At 34.3% G+C, this 14,819-nt stretch overlaps 2 protein-coding genes across 6 annotated transcripts in view; one reads left to right on the top strand and one right to left on the bottom strand.

Moving 5' to 3' along the window:
* The first annotated feature begins 175 nt into the window (after positions 1 to 175).
* On the top strand, positions 176 to 12,169 carry Cks30A (Cyclin-dependent kinase subunit 30A). Its single transcript, XM_089248810.1, has 3 exons — positions 176 to 465; positions 4,787 to 4,914; positions 11,738 to 12,169. Exons 1-3 carry the CDS (start codon positions 410 to 412, stop codon positions 11,815 to 11,817), a joined length of 264 nt encoding a protein of 87 aa, XP_089104936.1. The 5' UTR covers positions 176 to 409; the 3' UTR covers positions 11,818 to 12,169.
* Positions 12,170 to 13,737: 1,568 nt separating this feature from the next.
* Positions 13,738 to 14,819, bottom strand: part of LOC149088675 (dimethylglycine dehydrogenase, mitochondrial-like) — a 73,979-nt gene continuing 72,897 nt past the window's right edge. For 4 of the 5 annotated variants that reach the window (XM_089248841.1, XM_089248826.1, XM_089248821.1 and 1 more), the window contains exon 17: positions 14,098 to 14,610. In XM_089248841.1, coding sequence (XP_089104967.1) covers positions 14,410 to 14,610 — 201 coding nt within the window. In that variant the 3' untranslated portion in view covers positions 14,098 to 14,409. Of the gene's footprint in view, positions 14,611 to 14,819 lie in introns of all 5 variants that reach the window. The other variant, XM_089248817.1, reaches the window with a different exon arrangement.

Below are 14,819 nucleotides of genomic sequence, written 5' to 3' on the forward strand. Positions count from 1 at the left end.
CTATAAACATAAAAAAAAACTTCTATACATTCAATACCTTAAAATATTCTTAAAGTTACTATTTTGTGACTTTTCGTTTTTTTTAAATTTCATTATATACTATTTTTGATGTTATTTGCATAATTTCACACGCTATTACAAAGGCCGTATCAAGGAGCTGGGAGGGTTGGAACTTGAACCGTTTTTTGTGTTTGGCGGTATTCGAATTCCGTTTTTATTAATTTTAGCGCTCGTAGTGCAACTTCTTCGGAAGTTTTTTATATTTTTTTAACGTTTTTTTAATTCAACTGTTGAAAGTTTTTTTTTAATTTTAAAGAAACCCGTTTCTTCGCCGCAAAGAACTCTCAAAACAGTCAACGTTATCAAAAGAAATTTGAACTGCTTTCACTGGTGAAACTCCGGACAGGACATGAATCATAGCATGTATTACTCGGACAAGTATTTCGATGACAAGTTCGAATACAGGTAAGAATTCGCTTAATAAATGCCCGATTTGATTAATGAAGTGTAGTGTAAGTTCAAAATGTGTTTTAATTGCGTTGCTTTCAGTGCTATTATGATGATTAATGTTAATGATTACAAGGAAAATAATGTTCGCTTTGCTAAATAAATGGTGTTCTCTGTGGTTAGGTTGCTGTTTAATGGAAATGGGAGAGGGAAAGGTATAAAAGATGGTTATGATTTACTGAAAAATATGTACCAGTTCTAGTTACCTTCATTGTTACATTGAATAAATCTTGAACTATGGATTCATGTACAGTTGAGTCCGCTTATAATGAAATCGGATATTAGAGTGCTAGTTCTAACAATTTTTTTCCATCCTAGTTAACCTGCAATACCTAAATGTTAAAAATCTTGCATGTAACTAATTGCCATGTTCATGAATATTAGATAGAATGGGTTCACATCCTTTGCTAGCCAAATGCGGTTCGCCAACGGGTTCCATCTGCCCATCGCATAGGTGGAGATAGACTTGGAAGTCTGGGATGTCAACCGGGGTTTAAGCTGGATAAAAAATTCTTTTCGAAAAAAGGTGAAAATGGAGGGAAAAGCTTTAGAAAAATGTCTTTAGAAAAGTCTACTCGTTTCATACATCCTGTACGCATTTTTGCAAAAATGGTTACTACTACTTTTGCATTCTACGATTTTCTTTCACATTTTGTGAAAAATTCGACCGTAGCTTAATCCCTGATGTCAACTCATGTATACATTAGATCAGTCGACTCCACCTTTGACTCTGGGGGACGATGTGCCCTCGTATCTCCGCCCATGGCCCAGCAAAAGGCAGTTTTGGTAGATATCAACACACACACATGATAAATGCCTAGCATCACCACGTTTCCTTCATAAAAACACTGGAAATTGGGATCTATTCAGGACATTGTCAATCACTGTAAAAAATTCTTGATGCAAATGTTACCAATTAAATCCACAAAACATTGCCAAAGGCCAGTATTTCAATGCTATAAGTTCGATTATAGGTAAAAATTCATATAATGAATTCATGATTTGTTAAAGTGTAGCTCAATGTGTTTTAATTACTTTCTGTGCTATAATCATGCTTGATAATAATTGCGAGGAATAGTGCTTGTTTTACTAAGTAAATGGTGTTCAGACTTCTCTGGGTTAGGTGGTTGTTATAGTAAATCTAATTACAGCTGAAAAATTGTCAGTGTCAAGGAAAGTTGTAATGGCAATAGTGATTGTTATTGAAAGAGTTGACTGAGTTGAGTTGCCTGTTCTCCTTCACATGGCGCTATTATAAAAATATTCAAAGCCCGGGAAACAGTAAAAACAGCAGAGTCTGTAGTTTTCCTTATCTTCCAGTATTATCTTGTTAACCAGGATTTCAGCTCAGGTAATAGTTTCTTTATTTCAATTGATATTATTTTGAAATGACAATAAAATAGTAAAATTGTATAATTTTTATTTGTTTTGAGTGATTTCAAGGGAGAAATTCGTAATAAAATGTTTTTCCCCTCAATAAATATACCTCTCGGTATGTATATGTTGGATTTATCATTATATTAGTTTATTGGTTAAAGTAATGTCACGTAGGATTGTGAGTAATTTCACATGATAAAGCAGCAAAAACTGCCGTTCCAAGAGGCAAAAAATAAACTGTAAAACTAGAGACAAACAGCATGAATTGTTTGTTTTAGAGAATGATTTTCCCGAATACTCCCATGTACAGATGTGTGTGCACGTGACTTAAATTAGACATTCTAAGCAAGGGGGGAATCAGGGAACATCCCTATAGAACATGTCATATTTTGAAAATTCCTAGAGGTGCTTATCCAGGGCCGTTCGTCTCAAGAGTACCTGAGTCATGTTTTTTCTGAGGCTTTACTTAGCAAATTCACTTGGTTAATCCTGAAATTTTTTACCAGATATAATTTCCGTGATTCCCAATCTTTTGAACCCTCCTCCCGGGGGTGCCCATGTGTTAAGACTGCACTGTGTTAACCACAGACCTGTCATTTATGGAAGGTCAGTAGGCAATAGCTTTCAAAAGTACACTAGAAATGGTATACATACATGGTGAGTATATGCTCTTTGTCCCCTCCCCTGGAAAAAGTTAAAATGATGGGTCTGGTTTACCATTTTCATCAGTGGCGTCGGAGCTGTGGGTTGCTTAAGCACCCATGGTAATTTGTGACATGGATCCGAGCAACACCAGAATTGATTCAGAAATTGAAATTTCCGATATAAAACTAACAACAAGCTCTCACAGTTTTGAAACAATTCTGACGTGTCTGATTTCAAAATAATATCAATTTAAATAAAGAAATTTACCTGCGAGCTGAAATTCTGTCGCAATTTCATTAAATTCTTTTTCGGTGATCTTTTTTTGACTATTCTTTCAACTGAATCATTTATTTTAAATCAGCGGTTCTCAACCGGGGCTCCGCGGCGACTCGAGGAAAATAAAATGAATCGGTAAATTTGATAGATGAGTAAATAAGAGATGCCTACAAGGTTTTGCCATAAAAATTAAGTACGAATTAGGGCTCCTTGGGTAAAACAGGGCTCCGCCACAGAAATTATATACTAAAAAGGGCTCCGCGAGTAAAAAAAGGTTGAGAACCGTTGCTCTAGATGCTTTTCAATTTCCGAAACGAATTTTTAAATTTAACGCTGGGTCACCCACAGGGTTTAAGCTAGATAAAAAAAAATTCCTTTCGCAAAAAAGTGGAGAGAAAAGCTTTAGCAAAATGCTACAATGCTAATGTAATGATTGATGGTTGGATATCTACTCGTTCCATACCTCCTGCATTTTTGCGAAAGTGGCTACCACTTTTTTCGCATTTTGCGAAAAATTCGGCTATAGCTTAAACCCTGGTCACCCATCATCTAAACTCGAATGACAAATATGAAGGGATGCTAAGCAGTTTCGCAACAAAAGTTGGTATGCAATTAGCGTGTCAGTCGCCAAGTGACTGGGTTGCGTTGGATATTTCGTTGCCAATATGCCAGTTTCCTCGTGTGAAGGCTTCCATAGCAGTATACGATAGAAGCTACTGGTATAACATAGGATCCTATCTGTTCTCTCGAGTTGGGGGTGATAAGGGAAAAAATTTCTGAAGAAGTGGGCAATGGAACAAAAAGTTTGGGGAAACTATGTTCTAAGCCAGGGGTTCTCAAACTGGGTGCCCTGGTGCTGCTCTAACCTTTGTCAGGGGTCCCATGGAGCTGTGACCCTGACAAAGGTTTTCGAAAATATTCTTTGTTAAACAGCTCTGGGGAGCCGGTGGAGCTCATGAATAAGCATCAAATAGGGAAAAGGGGACACCTCGGGTGGAAAAAGTTTGAGAACCCCTGCTCTAAGTCAAGGGGTCTCAAACTGTGTGCCCATGAAGTGACAGCCCAGACACTTTTTCACGAGGTTTTTGGGCAATTCTTTATTAAACGGTTTAAGGGAGCCGTGTATAAGCATTGACTGGAGAAAGGTACGTCACGAGTGAAAAAGTTTTGAGAAACCCTGTTTTAAACAAGTATTCAAAATAAAATGGAAGGGCGGGGATGCATGCTGGCAGAAAGAGTATATAATTGAGGCCTTAGGGCTAAAAACTGGTTATCTACCCAACAGCCATTTCTCAAAAGTCATATTGTGGAATTGTAGAGCGGGGAGGGGGGGGGACAGGCACACTTGTAATTGTTTTGCTGAGCAACCAACACTATTATCCAAATTTGCCGAATATTGCAGAATAGCTTCTTTATTACCATGAAATAGCAGTTTGATAGTTATTCTTGGGTGCCAATGTGAACCTGCCATCCACCAGGGTGTCCAAGAATACTTGAGAAATACAAAAACCAGTTTTAAAGTGCTGCAAAGTTATTTTTACACTGGGTTGCAAAATATTTAGTTCTGTTTCTGAATACAGTCCATGCGACTTAATGTGATCACATCTGGAGTCTGGGTATCTGATAACAATAACAGATTGATAACTATATCTGAAAGCTCCTGGTTGTGAGTGTGATGACTATATGTCCCATTAGGTCGAACAGGACGTATGGAAATAGGATAACTTTTTCTGTTCCGCATAACTGGTTTAAAATTTTTAAATCGTGTCATTTTATTTTTTATTTTAAAACTGGATATTTTTCTTTAAGCTTAAATCTATTTTCCCCCTCCCAATAACATTTCAAAGCAAAAGCCCCATTATTTCAATGGAAAATTGGCATCTCAAAGTTTATTTATCAGTGGTAAAAAATACTTATTTGTTAAAAAATGTTAAAATTTGTTATAATATCAACTTCATTATAATTTTTTTGTAACTTGTAGGCATGTTGTGCTGCCAAAGGATAAAGCCAAAGAAGTTCGGCCTACACACCTCATGACCGAGAAAGAGTGGCGAAGCTTGGGTGTTCAGCAGAGCCAAGGATGGATTCATTACATGATTCATGAGCCTGGTATGACTTCATAGTCTATATATTAATCTTTCGTGAAATTGTGTTTTGATGGTGTTCCATCAATGCGTGTCCTGTTGTGGAACAGCTATTTGTATTTTGCCAAATTCAGTCTATTATACAAGGGCTCCCACTCCTTTTTGGTAAAATGTTCTTTTGTCTTACTTTTCCTACCAAAATGGTTCCCAGCAACCTGGAAAGTCAGGGAATCAGAAAATGTTCAGGGAAAATGTTAATATTTGTCAAAAGTCAGGAAAAATCTGAAGGGGAAAAAATTAAAAAGGGATGAATTCCTATTCCAATGGTTGGTTTTCTTTTTTCCCTCCCATAGAAGATTATCTCTTTCAGATCCTCTGGGAGAGGAATAAGGAAGCCGTACCGACAATCTGTATCTGTGTTTTCGTCTGGATTCCCTACTGAGAGACTGGTGTACATGAACAAAATGTGTTATTAGTTGAAGGGCGAGATTTTACATAGTGGGAACTAAATGCTGATCAAGGTCACTGAAACTGATTTTTCAATAAATGGAGGAGGGGGGGGTGTCTAAAGCCGGGATCACACTATAACATTTTGATAAAAGATCTTTTATAAAACTTTGAAAATTCAACCAATAAGCGCATCAGTTACATTCGAGCAAATGCAACCGGTGATGTTGAATTTTTTTAGTTTTATCAAAGAGCTTTTACAAAACTTTTATAGTATAATCCAGGCCTAAGGAGGAGACCCTCTTTTGCATTGTCCACTGTTGAAAACAAAGCCACTACCAGCTCTAATTTCCTTTCTATCTCTTCTGAGAAAATGGTTTGTCCTCTTTCTTTTTTTGCTGCCTCTGTATAGGGGGCAATTCAAATGTCAGGGTTCTACCTGTGGGTTGTATGGAAGGCAGCTGAATGGGATGAAACAACTCCTCAGTGATATATATTTTTTGTTTATAGACTTCTCTTTGCTACACACAGTTCAGACATTACAAGACCACAAATGGGTAAAATTGAAAGATAATTATTTTCTCTGAATTTTTTTAGTAAGAGATGGGTTGAAATTCACTTCCAAAAGGGACAGTATAGTGCTATAAACATTTGTGACAATGTGTTATATAGAACAAGTCTCTGAGGTAAACCTGTTACCTCTATTGGCCTGGCAGTAAAAGATGCCCCATTAAGTGCGAGATGAGTTTTTAAGACTCCCTCCAAAATGCAAGTCATTTCTAAAAAGATTTCAAAGCTCCAAACATTTTGCTCTTTTTTTGTTTGAAGCTCTTTTCAAGATCTCGTGTGAAAACTTATTGCAAGATTGGAATCTGATAAGTTGGCGGCTGCAGCTTTTGCAAAAAACTTCCTGAAATAGATCTGGATTGGAAGTTTTCCCTGGTTTTAATTTTCCTGAATAATCAGTCATGTTTTTTTTCTTATCTCGCACCCTTAAAATGCTCTTTCACACTTATAGTTAAGAACCTCTGATTCCAAGTTTTGTGACTCTGATGCTACCCAATAGCATTAGATTGTCTTCTGTATTTTTAGAACATGTAGAGGCATAAATAATGTTTACAAAACTCTGCAAAGAGCTAGAAATGAAAGTGTTTCATTTATCAAATTATGACAGTGGCATTGAACAGTAAAATATAAACAATTCCCTTTAAGAAAGATTGGTAGTGCAGTGAAACCATCCAGTTCACCTGGACTTATTTACATTGGCCTTGCAACTTAAGCATTTTGCACTGGGATTTTTGAAAGTGGTCTCATAATTTGGCCTTCATAATTTGTCGTGCATTGCGAATGCACACACTGTACTCTCTTAGTAATACACCTTCTAGTTTGAGGGTACAACAAGTAGAATAGTGATTAAAAACTTCTACCTGGTTGAAGAAATTTTGTGATTACAATATTTCATAGTCTTAGGCAGTAACATTCATCATTCAAAACTATGGTGCACATTTTGTGTATAGGTGACACAACAGTTTGTATAACAAAGCATTTGAGTACATAGGTCTATTCTAGATTTTGTGACTCTAATACCCAATTGTCTTCTGTATTTTTAGGGCATGCAGAGGCATAAACAATAGTACAATGCTTAGCAAAGAGCTAGAAATGAAAGTGGCTTTATTTGTCAAAACTATTACACGACATTGAGCACTAAAATTTAAACAAGTCCTTTTTGAGAAAGGGATGGACAATGCAGTAAAGCACTATCTGCCCACTTTGACTTATTTATATCGAACCTTGTAATTTATACATTTTGTACTGTGATCTGAGGTCATTCTTAAACTTGTCTTCATAATTTGCTGTGTGCATTGTCAGAATTGACAGACTGGACTGTGGAAGACTTTAAAAAAATGTCTTTAAAAAATCTGTGGTTGTTAGCACTTTATTATGGCCAAAAATTGTCATTTTACTTTGGCTCGAGTCAACCTTACAAGGTACTGAAATAGTGCTATGTGTGGGAAAAAATATTTTTTTTATTGCCCTACTTTTTTCTAATTTTTTGAGTGGGAGCTTTGATTATATTTCCAATTTTTTAATAAAGAAATTCTTTTCTATATTATATGTGAAAAGTATTTGCATGTATTTATTCCCATAAAATATGATAAAGCTTAAACACGTATCGCTCAAAAATAAATGTTAAAACTACTTAACAATAAATAAACCTATATATTCCTGTGGAATTTCTGACATGACTTGGAAGTATTAACTGATAAGGAAACAACTTTTATGATGTGAAACTAATTATCATTCCAAATACTTGTGATTACTCGTGCTACTAATACAACTAAATTTTTTTACAAAAGAAAAATTATCAATACACTTAATTTTGTTCAGTATATGAAAGAATGTATTTCATTAAATTTTTGCTCAATCAAGTTCACTGATCCCCCCCCCCCCAAAAAAAATTGCTCTTGTGAACCAGGAACCCATGCCCTAGTGACTTTTATCTCTTCTTCAAACTTGGGTTTCTTTGAGGAAGATGTTTTAAAAACAATGAACACAGAGATCACAGCATTTCTTCATGGAATGATGGCAGAAGACTGGTTTGTGATATTCAAAAGCTTGTTACAAAATATGACAAGTGTTTGAATTTAAATGGAACCTATGTAGAACAATATCATATTGTTCCAGATAATTTCCGCAAGACTTCGAGATTGCAAAACAAGAAGTGGTTCGACGGACAAACAAATTTATTTATAGAACAGCAATTTACATGTATTTGCAAACTAATCAGAGAGCTAACAACTTTCTCGTGAAGTTCAATCACAACTGACTTTTCATCAATCTCTCTAATCTGGAATTTTGAGAGCCATCGAACGAATCGTGCCATCTATCGTCTATAGATTGTAACAATATATATAAGATGAAAATGCAAAGAAAAACGTTTTGTAAAAAAATACTTTATTTCAAAAAGGAATTGCTTTCCCAACTTTTCTTTGTATCAATAACTCTTGGTACATCATGATGAAAATCTTAAACACCTTGCATTTGACACCTGCATTTTTCAAGCCACTTTTACTCGCTAGGTATTAAGCTTTTGACAATATTCTTACCCCGTATGAATATTATGAAAATTGTTACTCGCTATACATGAAGCTTTTTACTACATTTTCATAGCTGCCAAGTCTCCCGAATTTTTCGGGAATCTCCCGAATTTTAGCTTCATCGCTCGACCTCCCGAAAAGTTCTTAAATCTCCCGAATTTTTACGAAAATCACAAAAATCCCTAATTGTCTCTTAAAATTCCCTACTTCATTAAAAAAAATCCCCGCTTATGAAAACAATCCCTAAGGAATTTCTTGTGGGGCATGAAGTCTCTTTCTTTTTCCCTTTCGAAATGACGTCACACGTCGTAAATCGGGGCTAACGAGAAAGAGACGGGGCTTTCTCGTTAGCCCCGTCATAAATGGGGAAATTCCCTTTTTAAGGAAGTTTTACAAACCCTCTGATGGTAACAAGAAAGTTGTTTGTCTTATCGCGCAGGGAAATGGCTTAGCAGCCAATAGTCCTGGATAATAATTGAAGATTATAGTGACGCAAGTGGTCAAAATTTCTTTTGTTGAAGTTACGTACGTGCGATATAACAAAGCATGAATAATGATAAGCAAAAAAATATTTAATCAATTTTAAAGATACTTATTCCGATGAATTTACTTTCATCAAGAAAAGGGCAGACGTTTCCTTTTTGTACAAGTTGTGTTACGGACATAAACATCGGCCATGGAAAGACTGCCATCATCACTCGTGAAATGAAAAAAAAAAATATCAAGCAAGTGTCACAAAAAGTCAGTGTTCTTCAAAAATTGACTGTGTTTTCCTTCATCTTCCGATGGTTTTGGGGTCATTCGCTCAGAATGTTTGTTCACAGAGTTTCTGATTGAACACGATATTTATTTTTACGTCATTGAAGTTTTGGCCTCCAATTTCACTTGTTTTTTGCACAGGAATTTTATTCCCAAGGGTTTAACTTCCATGTGTGTAAAATCCCTATTTTAATTTGACTTCAGTTTTTGAGTAGGGATTTTATTCCCTACGTTCTAACTTTTATACTTGGAAAATCCCTATTTTATTTGGAAAAATCCCTGTTGTATTTATTAACGAGTGGTTTTAGCATAAAATACGGGTTTGCGCGAAAATCTCCCGAATTTTCATTTTCAAAAGTTGGCAGCTATGCATTTTTAATCTCTATATAACTAGCTTTTAATAATCACTCCTTTGTATAAGAACACCTATTCTGCAACGATTACTTGGCTGATTAAAAATGTTCTGTGTAAAATCCCTTGTAGTTTTTTTTATGCAGAAAAGTTCTTATATGTTAATTTTTGGCATACTATTGAACACAATAGGTATATAACATGATGAAAAACTTTTTGCTTGTTACAATGTTTTATTTTAAAACACTAATTTATTACAATAATTAAAAAAAATATGAATTATAATTTGCAATTTTGAATTTTTTGACAAAGAATGTAGAACAGATAAATAATTTCATGGTTAATTTTATCTAAACTATTGATTCTGTGTTCAATTCACCAATTGAAGTAGAGCTGCTTATTCAAACTATGTGTGATCAGGGTTAGGTTTTTGACATCGGAAACAGTTTTGAAACTGAAAAATGTCAATGTTGTCAAGTATTTTTTTTTTAACATAACAGATATATTAAATAACAAAACACTTACTTTCTGGTAGATTAACGTGTGTATTATATTTTGAATTATAATTACTGGGTGTAAATATATATATTTCGATGTTTTAAATTTTCTGATCTGCCCAAAATGTTGTTCGACATTATAAATTCTTGCACAGCTTCTGTCAGTGCATTAATTAATCTCATTTATTCTCATCTCAAAATTTCTTAGCTAAGGTTTTATAAATTCAGAGTTTTAAAGAGTATTTTCAATCAAAGCAGAACTTGATATAATCAAAGCATTGTTTTGCATGTTTAGATACAGCTTTAATTGGAAAAAAATTACATTATATAAATGCCAGTAAATATAGGCCTACCATGTTTACAGTCAAACTTATTCTTACTTTTGCACTAACAATGTTACAGGAGTTTCTTAAGCACTATATGCAAGCTAACGCTGCCAAATTACAGGATATTTTAGCCCTACGATTTAGTATTTTGATTGCTAGATATTCTAATGTTATGTACAATAAGGGAATTGTTTTAAGTATCAGTGATTATCTAAATTCAATAATAACAGAAATCAACATTGCATATATGGAATTTTTAAACAACTATCTGTGTTATAAAAAGAGTACTACAGATGTTTATAGCCATACACATATATGAGCAGTTGAAGAAATTTCGGAAGGTCGAGAATCATCTTGAATTGAAAATCAAAAAGTTCCATAGTTTTTCCTCCACTTTTTATGTTATGTGCTATTCAAATTGTATATTTTATAAGAAAACAATATGCAAAATAATTCTTTAGAGAGTAGAAAATTGTGTAAAATAATCATATTAAGTATTCATTCCTTGTATAACAGTCCTAGGGGTATATTTCCAATTAGAGAAAGTTTTCAAACAACATGCAGTACTCGGATATGTCATTCATTTGTTCAAGGGGGTTGTATAGTTAATGAAATAAAAGAAAATTAACTTTTTATACAGTCCATTGTGTCCCAAAACCCAATTACAAAGTTGCCCTGTCTCTCCCGATGCCAACCAAAAAAAGTTCTGTTTCTAACTGCAATATTTACTGTGATATTTGAATTTAAAAACTGAGGAAAGGTGGGAAAAAAAAAACGTTAAATACGGGTGAAAACTATTTTACCTGCGTTTAATGCTGTTTTTAACTTTCTTCCATTTTTCAAATTTGAATATCTCAGTGAATATCGGCAACAAGAAAAAAAACAGAAAAATTAAATTATTAGAAACAACTTTTTTGTTGGCGTCGGGAGATACAGGACAACTTTCTAATTAGGGTTTTGAGAATAGGGTATCCATATAAAGAACTTAACATTTTTCTTCTAATAGCTATACAACCCCTTGAACATAAATGACACATCTGAGTACTACAGGCTATTTAGAAACTTTTCTAATTGGAAGTATATCCCTAGGATCAATGGTTCGCCACTAAAATGCATTATGCCCCGTTACCTATGCACTCTGTATGGCTTCAATAAATTAACATTTCAAACTCTAAATTTAGGTGATGAATACAAATTGAAAAATCCAATTAATTTTTTCTTTGAATCATAATGTTCATCAATCACGAAAGGAATGCCATTGAATTTTTTAATTTCACCTGGAATTTTTTTTATTTTCATTGAACCATGGATAATGTGTAGTCAATCCACTATGTCCTTATTAAAATGTTTTGTTTTTTTTACTCTAATAGAACCACATGTTCTGTTATTCCGTCGGCCACTCCAGGGACCACCGCCGAGCCAAGAAGACCAGGCAAAAATGAACTATTGATTTTATTATCCTGTCCATCTATGTGCGAGTATGTGCTGCAATTGTAAATGATGTACATTTTTATATTATGTCTGCCGAAAGGTAGATTTTTATGTTATGCTGTTACATTGTCTTCCAGTATGTAATACTAGAATCTTTTTGGTTTTTTAATTCAATGAATGCTGTTTGGTTTTATGTGTGGTAAACTTCCTATTTTATTCTCTTGTGTTGTCTTTTCTTTTTTTTTATTTCACTTCCGATCTTTTATTGAATCACATTCAAGGCTTGTATATTTTTAATTTTGCCATTAGAAACCATTCAGTTTGTGTTATCTATCCATTGGTTTTGAGTCAATAAATGTTTTAAAATCCCATACCGTGTTTTGGAATAGTGTTTTGTATACAATGGTCCATAATTGGTGCAGTCAATCTGAGTTTTCAAGAATTTAAATAAAGTTTGATTTATCTTCTATAGATCAGTGTTTTTCAACTGCGGACTGATGCCAATCTGAGAAACACATCGACCAATTCATAGATGCCATAAAATTAGTTTTTATTTTAAGTAATATACTGTATCTATATTTAGCTTTTATTTCTCTTAGACATCAAGGTCTCAAAATTATATTTATTTTTTACCCATCTGAACATTTTTCTTTATTTATTGGCAGTCTGTAAATTGTTTTATTTATTTTTGTTGCCCATAAATTACAGTAAGATCTCTGTATAACATCACTTTTGACATGGTATGGCCTATAACCTCATTTTTTATGTCCTTTCCAGCAGAATTAATAAATAAAGGTTACTTGTTAAGTCACCCTGTTCATGGAGTAATTTTTATTTTGTCATCAGGGATTGACGTTATACCAAGTTCTGACTATACTTCTATTTATTTCCCTTCCATTTACTTCTTAACAGTCCAGAAATTATTTCTCCTGTTTCCACTAGTCTTTCAATTAAACTGGTGCACAGGTATCAAAAAAAGTTTAACACTGCTATAGATTGTATCGACAACAATATTTATAAGGCTAGATTTACACTGATCAGACAAGCTTAGTCATTGTTTATGTTGATTTGTATGGCCCAAGGCACACCAAAATCTAACATGAACAATGACCAAGCTTGTCTAAAACGTTTTTTTTTCTGACCAGTGTGCACCCAATCTTATCACTGCTACCATGCAATTCTTCGTCAATCAAATAAGTATCACAAGCATCTCGTTTAATACGATCTGTGTCGATATAAACAAAAATCAGATTTCCAAAGGATTTAAACTTTTGTTTTTTGGGTTTTTTTTATATGAATAAGTCTTTTTATTTATATATATAAAAATCATCTGAAGATACTGGAAGGATCCACAAAAAAGTTGAGACAAAATGCAAGTCAAAAGCAATGGCATCATGAGGGGCAGAGGTGCATTCAATGATATTACTGGTTTTAATATCTTCTCATCTGGGTATCAGGCCTGCTCTCCCGATTCATAAAATTGTTTTCCCGCTGTATCTCAAAGCACTTTACGACATAATTCAAGGCACAAAAACTGTTTTCACGGCAAAATTTACAGCCATGTCTATGACAAGCCTACTCCGATTTCCTCCCCCCCCCCCCAAAAAAAAAATGTAACAGTGGTGACTTCATGTTAGGAGCAGGTGGTCTTATAATCCAATAGACACTAGTTGCCCTCAGAAGACACAGACCAGTGTTATCAAGGATCTACTGTGCAGTAGTAAGTGGTTTATGTATATAATCGGCTCTTATACAAGTTTTGATTCCAAAATATAAGAACCACTGGTCAGAATGAAAATCTGCACGGATACTCTTGAAGCAATGGAATTTTCATTGGCAAAAAAAATTTACTATTTGATAATTCTGTACTTGGCTACCAGTATGATCCAAGTCAAAAAATATTTAGGTCTAATTTTCTTGAACATAAACTATGAAATTTGGCTGTCTAAATATTTTTTCTATTTGTCAAGGCCTGGTTTAAACCGGTAGAATAAGCACGTCTGCGTAGTGGTGGAAGAAACATTCATTGTAAAAGAAATGTCTCATTCACGCTATAACAACCAGGAAAGTTTCAATAGTTCTTAGAGAGACAGGCATATTTACTGGCAGGTAGACCAAGCACAGGACAGTGAATTTGAGAAAAAAAAAATGGTCAAGAAAATTAGACTAGAATAAGAGAAAGGCAGCAAAACCATAAATTCGCCTCTGATTGTATCATATAACAAAGTTGAACTTAATATCGGTATAGACACATTGAGATCATTCTTGTTTTACCGATTTTTAATATTTGGAGATTGCTGTAAAAACCAATGTTCTGTTTTTATTAAATCTGGTTTCAATGTGTGCTTAAGCACTGCCTAAGTCTAAATTCAAGATTTATGTGAAATTACAACCAGGTTTAAGCATTATCCATGAATCGATGTGCTTATAAGTCAGAATTTGGGATGTGGCACACTTTTTTCCCAAAATGATCAATCATTTCATCATCAAATGATGCATCAATCTTTGAAAATGATAATACAAGTATTAGGAAAATATGAGTTTTTTTTTCTTCTGGCATACATGAACGTTATATATACACATGAGTTTTATAAGTCATCATGTAAACTGTTCAGAATGTGGCTTTTTTTCTTTCCCTGGCGGGTTCGATATCTACTGGTGGTCCCTTTAAAACAACTGCATCACATTTTTTACCAAGCAACTCTACTTGAAGCTCTGTTCCAGGGGTTCTCAGGAAAGGAGGAAGGTACGCATATGCAACTGCATGACCAACTGTATAGCCATAAGCACCAGATGTTGTGTTGCCAACAACCTATCAAAAAAAGTTATATAAAATTAACTGGTGTATATTTTGGAGATGTTATCACTGAAAGTAATTCAAGAATCAATTATGGCTGTTACAAATATATATATGTGGGTGAAACTAACTGGCAAAAACTGAGTTGTTGGCTGATAGTATCTTTTCAGTAGCTCATAATATTCTGCAGGGCTCGGCACGGGTCACTTTTTCCCCTAAAAGTC

The sequence above is a fragment of the Pholcus phalangioides genome, unplaced genomic scaffold (assembly GCF_987345545.1).
Source record: "Pholcus phalangioides strain wild (caught in Gottingen) unplaced genomic scaffold, Ppha-v1.0 ptg000003l_1, whole genome shotgun sequence".
Taxonomy (NCBI): Eukaryota; Metazoa; Arthropoda; class Arachnida; order Araneae; family Pholcidae; genus Pholcus; species Pholcus phalangioides.

What these genes read in the sequence shown, in the direction of transcription:
- Cks30A (XM_089248810.1), top strand. Translation starts at nt 410, where the DNA reads ATGAATCATAGCATGTATTACTCGGACAAGTATTTCGATGACAAGTTC. An exon ending in GATGACAAGTTCGAATACAG is followed by an intron (nt 466 to 4,786) that starts GTAAGAATTCGC and finishes TGTAACTTGTAG; the next exon opens with GCATGTTGTGCTGCCAAAGG. An exon ending in TTACATGATTCATGAGCCTG is followed by an intron (nt 4,915 to 11,737) that starts GTATGACTTCAT and finishes TTACTCTAATAG; the next exon opens with AACCACATGTTCTGTTATTC.